Source organism: Sorex fumeus, unplaced genomic scaffold, assembly GCF_029834395.1.
Source record: "Sorex fumeus unplaced genomic scaffold, SorFum_2.1 ptg000013l, whole genome shotgun sequence".
Taxonomy (NCBI): Eukaryota; Metazoa; Chordata; class Mammalia; order Eulipotyphla; family Soricidae; genus Sorex; species Sorex fumeus.
This window is the reverse complement of record NW_026606070.1, coordinates 11,063,204-11,071,207: the sequence shown is the minus strand read 5'-3', so window position 1 is coordinate 11,071,207 and position 8,004 is coordinate 11,063,204. Positions and strand designations below refer to the sequence as shown.

The 8,004-nt window shown below is 34.6% G+C and overlaps 1 protein-coding gene across 3 annotated transcripts in view; it reads right to left on the bottom strand.

Moving 5' to 3' along the window:
- Positions 1-334: 334 nt before the first annotated feature.
- CNOT6L (CCR4-NOT transcription complex subunit 6 like) overlaps positions 335-8,004 on the bottom strand; it is a 111,051-nt gene continuing 103,381 nt past the window's right edge. For all 3 annotated transcript variants that reach the window (XM_056111132.1, XM_056111130.1, XM_056111131.1), the window contains one exon: positions 335-7,510. In XM_056111132.1, the coding sequence (XP_055967107.1) occupies positions 7,298-7,510 (213 nt within the window). In that variant the 3' untranslated portion in view covers positions 335-7,297. The remainder of the gene's footprint in view (positions 7,511-8,004) is intronic.

The window sequence follows — 8,004 nt, the reverse complement described above, 5'->3', positions numbered from 1 at the left end:
CTACTGAGGATACACCTCCACGCTCACCAAGACAAAAAATGAGAATACGAGAAACTGCATCTTGTCTTAAAGCTTCATTCGCAGGAACAGAATGTCCTCGACTCAGACTCCTTCTCCTAAAGTAGCCTGATAACTATGACGAACATCTTCATCTATTCTAAATCAAGTACCATTTAGGGAGGAACATGATTTCACCAGGGGAAAAATGCAGCAGGAATTCATTTTATACATTTTCAATACCTTCGCTCCTTAGATCACTTTTACAGGAGATGTGCTGACCTAAAAGTGGAGACTAGTACTGCACAGATAAAGAGTAAACACCAAGACAAAAGTATGCAGTTGCAAAATGGCCATTTATTGCCTACAGGGGAAGGGAGGGAGGGAGAAAAGGGGAAGTACACAGGAGCAAGGAAACAAGCACATATTTAGCCCTATACATCATGTGTGAGCAGTACCCAATCTCCAAAATGAAAAAAAGTATTTTGTCATCTGACATAGTAGTTAAGGTTCTTAAGCACCTCCCTTCTGAGCTGCCATAAGATTTGAAAGGCAGGTCTGCTTTGTTTAGTCAATGTTCACATTAATGAAAAAAAATACTACCACCCAACTGTGTCCTTTTACACGCACATTACATAGTGTCTATCATGAAAACACCTCAGCTGAGCAGTTGGTCAAGATTCAGACCCCATCGACTATTGAATTTTAATAAATAGAAAAATAAAGCAGCTGGTGATTTTGTCAGAGAGAACGTGTTCAACGTAGAACCACTTTCTCCAAGGATGACAGGTTGTTAAATGATCAGAACATCACAGAACCAGTCTATTAAACATTAAACACTAGTAAACTATAATTACATGGCACTTCATTAAATCTTCTAATGAAAAAAGTTTAAATTTTAAACCGATTATTAGAACACAGTAACAATTCGATTTAATGCTTGGATTCTTCTTAGGACAAAAGCAAAGTAAATATACAATCTAAACCAGAATTTGTTTTGGAATAGTATCAATAAAAAATGACCAATCACTCAAAGAAAAAAAAAATTAACAAAACCTCTTGCTTAATTTTAAACTTGTGTGCTTTGCTTTCCAACCACATTACAATTAGTTAACAAAAACACTTTATAGGCTACAGAATGAATCAGATGCAGAATGAGTTATTAATTTAATGCCAAGTAATTAAAATAAATGAACCCTTCCCCATTAAATTGTAAGTGGAGTGGAAGAGTCGATCTTCTCATGAACAATTAGTTGACACTAAATTTACGATTGAAACAAATTACAATAAAAGATATAACTTAACCATAGTGAATTTGCCCAACATCCTGGCCCTTTCAGAAAGAAAAGATCTGTACACACATTTTCTCTTAAAATAAAATTTTACTCCATACTACTCTCTCCAGAGACAAAAAAAAAAAAAAAAAGGCTGAAAAGTTCATCCTCGCCATAATGTTCCAAGTACTCTAAAGAATTCTATTCCCTAGCTTCTCTTAAACAAAAGATTGCTTGCATTTGGACAACTGTATGAATGCCCATAGTGCACTTCTCAGTGCTGCTGGTGTTTAAGAATTCGCCACTCACAACACTGAACAATCCCAGATCCAGTGTGCAGTAACTCAGCCGTCCAAACCCCACCCTCCCCCAACAGCTGGCAGAGCACCGCTCGGGAATTTCACAGGTAAGGGGACTTTTTTTTTTTTTTTTTTAGCAAGTTAAGCACAGGGGAAGGACAGTAGAGTTTCTAAATAAATACACACCCAGACTACTGCATCACTGAGTGCATCAAGACTTAAAACAGTAGGAAAATAAGCCTGTTCGGTAAGAAGCAAAGCCATCACTGACAACAACACTGAGCCAAATGTGAGTTAAAGAGAGAGAAATAAATGTGGTGCATTTCACCACTGATAGTTTGAAAGAAAATACATCATATATTAGTAATTATAAATACAAAACTGAAGCAAGAAAGGACCACTTCTGAGAAGCTTGCCATGATTCTTAAGCTTTAGAGTTAAAAGTTACAGACATACAAACAGGAAAATTATCTAAATTGGGGAAGATTGTTGTAACAAAAACCTACTACTAATAGCTGCAACTATGACTTCTGAAATTTCTGAAAGCAGAATGTACCATGCTACAGTGCCAAAAGTCATATTTATTGGCATTTGCATGCCATTTTCATAAATGTGATTTCTGATGACACAAACTTCTAGTATCAGTACAATGCTACTGAGTTTATACTATATGCCATAAAATTAACATTTAATAGACAGAAACGTTCCTATTTCATATAATTTCAAAATGGAAAAATATTTTACTTAAAAACATTCCATTACTTTATCAATGTAATGTCATGTTTGTTGAATACAACAAATTTAACATGCTTGGTTTCCTTTGGTTCCAAGAATAACTGGTCTAACCAAAACAAACTTATGCCAAAGAAACTACTAAATAGGTTAATAAAGCTTGATTTTCCTGGTATTTCTTGCTTGTAAGAATTGTGACTTAACAGGTAAATTTGCATAAAGAAAAAACTTGATAAAAACAAGAAGTAGGCATGTTTCTCCTTTAACCAACTTCCTGAAAAGAACTAGTTTTTATTTTTGAGAACCTTGTTCACAACATCCTGCAGTATGGGTATAGGTGCTTTCTTTTTACTTTTTTTTTTACCTTAAACTTTAAAGGTATTTATAAAATATTATTCTTTAAAATTAAAAATGCACTTGGCATTCTGTCCATACACAAACTACAACTTTGGCAAATAAGCCAGGTTAAAGATGTAATTTATCTTTGAAGTTAAATTTGGAGATTATAATTCCTTTAAAAAGTTAAAATCACAGAAGCAATCATTAGTATAAAAGTTCTTATCTGGCTACAAATTCAAACTTTTATTTGAAGTTCCTCACTTTGAAAATAGCCTAATTTCCCCTACAACTTAAAGTTTTATAAACATGATACTATTCAAAAGGAATGGGTCACAAATCAACATATTAGGAAGGTAATTTTTTTTCCCAAGGTAAAGGAAAATAAGAGCTAAAGAATGCCTTACAAACGTGAGATTTACATTTCTGTCAAAATATACTGAAGAGTGCTATTTTGAAAATGTGCCACAAATTCTTTGCATGGAAACATTATTTTTGTGGCCTGCCAAATGAACTGGAAAGCCGATGACGCTTTCTGTGACCAAAGCTACTGCTCCGTCAATGCATTTTACAAAATAATTAAACTCTTAGAAACTCAGAATATAAGATCTCAGAACAAATGAATACTGGGATAAAGTCCATCAAAGAACACAACCTATTTGTGCTTTCTCTACTTCTTTCTATTCGGTTTGAAAGTATAGATGGGATGGCATGAGTTAATCTGTAGAAACTCTTGGGACACGGAAGTACATTTTTTTCACTCATCTGACTATACTTTTAAATGGAGCACAACGTATTTGCCCGTGTTCCACATGCTCAATTCTAGTATGATCCCCCACAGAACTAAGTGATTTGACATGAGCCTCAGATAAGCTTTTAACTGTCTCACTGGCTTCTTTGTGATTTAACTGTGAAAACACCAAAGGAAGTGACAAGTAAGAAAAGTAGCTTTGTATTTCTGCAAACTGCAACATTGAAACAGTGGCCTCTTCAATACATTCACACAGGATGCTTGTTAGTAAAAATTAAATATTTGCCTATGAGTATCTGGAAAGCAATCTCAAAAGAGAAAAAAAGAGCTTTGAACAAGGCAAATGGGAGGGAGGGGGAAGCTGGTCTCAGAACCCATTGTGCCATACCTGACTTGAACATGTGATATTCAAATGAACGTTCACATGCCTTACATCGAAGAAATGAAACAAAAATATTCAGCTACATTGTACAAAATTTTTTTTTACAGAAACAGCATAAATCTTGAAGATTTACTCTATCTGAATTCTAAAAAGTTGCCTAGAGAATGGTGCTGGGATTCTGTTCTCTGCTTGCTTTTAGGCAGTGCTGTTGCTTAAAAGTTGACACCAGGCACGATATTTTAAAACAAAGTCACAAGCAAGGAGCAGTAAGTAGATTTGAGCCTTTCCCAGATGTCAGTCCTGAGGATGCTGCCGATACTCCCCATCAGATGTGTAAAGCTATGAGGCGGATACTAATGCCTGAGAGAGTGGGTGACTTGACATGCACTTGCGTGACTGTTCTAATGGCCAACAGTGCAGTTTTCCCTTTCTCAAACAACACTGTTTAATAAATTTAAAGAACACTCCAGTTTGTCGACAAGTATCAAGAAATCATATGTAACAGTAAAAATAAGCACATTGTCACAATCGAAAAATGCCCAAATTTTCACCTTCAGATAAAATATGCAGCAGCCCTATGGCATAAAGCTTATTATAAACGTATTCTGAGAACTAGAAAGCATAGGAGCATAAATATTTCACTTTCATTGAATAGATAATAGATACCGTATGTCATTCACCTCTTCCTTTTGGCTTCTCACTGCCAAAGTTCAAAATGGCATGCGTTTTAACAAGACAATACTGAGGAGAGCAGCATTTCTGATCATCTGAATTGGCAGCTCAAAACAGATACCACTCCTTTTACAAAGGGAACACAGGGTGAAGGGTGTATGAAATTTGGGCAGTGGGCCGAGGGAAAACCGTGCACATGAAATTTGGGTTACCATGCCCCAATGTGTGTGCCACCGAAAACAGAACACAATTACCTACGTCAACGGAGCTACTACCAACATTTACTAAAACCACATTAAAAATACACAGGATCATGAATGGTTTGAAAGAGTGCAGTTGGAAGCAGAGAGAACCCAATACACACCTTCCTGCAACAGAGTGCCTCGATCATACACAAAATAAACTTAAGCTGTTTACAATGTTTCCCATTTTTTTTTATTTTTTCCCTCTACATTTAACTATTAAAAAAGTTTTTATTAATAAATGGGCTCCTCTGTGGTTCATATACAATCATAAGTGAACTTTAAATTCCATTTTATACAAACATCTCAAAAAATATTGGGAGTGAAGTATGGTAGGAAATATTGCTCACATTGCTAATTAACATGCTTTTATGAAAAGGAGGAAAATGTTTGTTAGTGCATATACCTCCAGAGCAGAAAACCCACCCAAAACAAAAGGTTTAAAATAAAACATACAGTAGCTGATTACAAAAAAAGGTAATGTCCACAAAATTAAGTTTTTCATGCTATTCTACTTTCCAGTACTATGCTTCAGGTAATCAATTTGCATGGCTAGATGTCGAATGCTTGAGGTATATAAGAAGGGATACCTGCACATTGAGGAAAACGTCATCTTAAAGGTTGTCTCTTTGTTCTGGTACTTTAACATTTTTAAAAGACTATTGTATTTACAACCAGCTTCACTCAACTACAATGACATTCCAATTATAATAGATGACACACAATGCCTCTATCACTAGGCACTTTTAAAAGGGAGTTTAGGCTTCACAGAACCCTTCTGATGCAATCCCAGATATGATATTACATCATCCCACCACCCTCATCCCACTAAAATTACCCTTTCAGGGGAAATATCTCATAGAGCCTGATTCATTTACTATGGGAGAAATTAGTATAAAATGACCAAAGGAAATGCATCATTTAAAACTAATAAAACAGCCTAAGATGTCAGGTTGGAAAGAGGAAACAAATTGTATATATTTAAAACTAATTAAATAATTTAAATTTGACCTGTACTTTATATATTACTGAGACACAAATATAGGCTATTTTCTTTTAAAATTTCATTCACATAATGGAAAATTTCTTGTTTATTAAAAATATCACATTTTGAGACTAGAAACAGTAAAGTGCATGAAAAGTTTAAAATATAAATTTCAGAAACTCTTATAGCAGCAAAAAAGCAGAATAAAGAAAAACTTAAAAACACAGACACAACCTTTTTCTGTTACTGTGCCATAATTAGCATCAAGTAGCCAACCAATTTTTCCCCCAGAAAATGATATTACTTTCACTGCCTCTTGAGTCACAGATTTTCAACTGGCCCCTCTCCTGGGCAAAAAAGGATTCAAACATATTTAAAGAGCATCAACAGTTGGGAATAAACCAGTAGCTTCTTAATTCAACCCTGACAGACAACGGAAACAAAGATTAAAAGCATATAATGGCCATTTGGCAACTAGAGTCAGGAAAAAATGATCAAAGGTTTTCGACTACTGTTTTTTCTCTGCCCCAAATCCTTTCTACTGTTACCTCAAAAACCCAAAACCAAAAATGATTTGACCTACAGTTTGGAAAGCATATGGGTATTTGTGATCTTCCACTTTTAAAACTTTAATCAGGGCCTTTTTGGATCACTAGTTATTTAACATTTGACCGTAAGAGCAAAAATTATACAGATCATATAAAATCTGTTCTTCTAGCACAGCCAGGCAGAAGAGGGTAGATGAAAATAATGAAAAATACTAGACACTAATTCTGTGAGCATCCTAAACATACCAAATTTTATTTTCAAGACATGTGGCAGTATATTTTACCTGCTGTTTCCCTATTTAAAAAATGGAGGAGACAGAATTAATTTTCTAATAAGATTATAACCATTAGGGAAACAAAATACAGAGTGATTCTTAAAAAAAAAAAAACAAAAACAAAAATAAATACAAAAACACCAACCAGCATTTTGTCCAATAAACTGTCATGTGCTATTAAATGCTTGATTTTGAAAGCATATTGTGCAACCATTTCTAATTTCTAAATTTTTCTTAGTATGACTAGAGGCAATATCATAGTTTATGTTCAAATCTAGCAAATTTAAGTGCTCTGTTACTGTGCAAATGACTTGGGAGCTCAAAATAAGACTGCTATAATGAAAGAAAAAATTGAAGTAAAGTTTTCCCTGCAAGGCATGCCACCATTTTAAAGTTTTGTATTTGTAGCTGTTTTAAATTGCCTTTTACAAAAATGGTTGGCTCATCTGCAATCATTCGAAAAAAGTATTTGCTAAAAAAAAAAAAAAGAACAAATATACTGTTGTTGAGCCGCAAATTGATGATTTCTCAATTAGGAATGCTAACTTCATATAACAGGAAAAAGATCCAATTTAAAAAGACACATTAAGTAAAAAATTTGGAAAGAGTTAATACTTTGGTTCCAGCCCTAGTGCCAAATGATACCAAAATGCACAAAAATGTACAAAATTTTACAGCAAACACATAATGAAAGGAACCTGAAGAAGCAGCTTAAGGATGGCCATACTTCACTCCTACATACTTTGATTTACAACTGTACAGGTCCATAGCAACAGATCCCCGTCCTTGCGGGGCAGTACTCCACTACCTCCGATTAGGCAAGTGAACACCATTGACAAGAGGCAGGAGTGGAGGGTGGAGTTCAAGTTGTGTTAACAGTGAGAAGTGGTCTGAAGGGATGTGAGGGTGTGGACACCCAGTGATGTTGTTCTCAACCAGCCATTGAGGATCTAAAGGCCCCAGGACACCAAGCACGTTCATATGAGTCTTGGAATAGAAAATGTAGTCAATCACGCCCTGGAAAGAGATGAGGGGGAGGGGGGAAATAAATGATTAGAAAAAAGAAAAATTTTAGAGCAATCCATAATTTGCAAAAAAAACAAAAAAACAGAATAACCTTTAATTCTGATATCTATTATAGTCCTGACAATGGGTGAACTAAGGCTTTTTTTCATCAATATTAAATAAAATAAAACTGACTTAATAGGGAAATACAGTACTCTCCTAGAAAGATAAAATCTTGCATTTTACATATAAGATAAGCAAAACTGAAGAGTCAAAACACCAAATCTTATCTAGGCATTTTTACAGTTGACTTGTTCTAGTTAGTGAAATCTTACCAATATACATCCTGGAAATTACACTAAATCCACCAATTAAACATAAGCAGAAAATAAAATATCTGTATATAAACATACATGGTAAATAAAAATATTTATTTTGGTTTTGGTTTAGAATATTCTTATTTGAACAATGTGGTATCACTGGTACATCTGAACTCCTTGCTACGT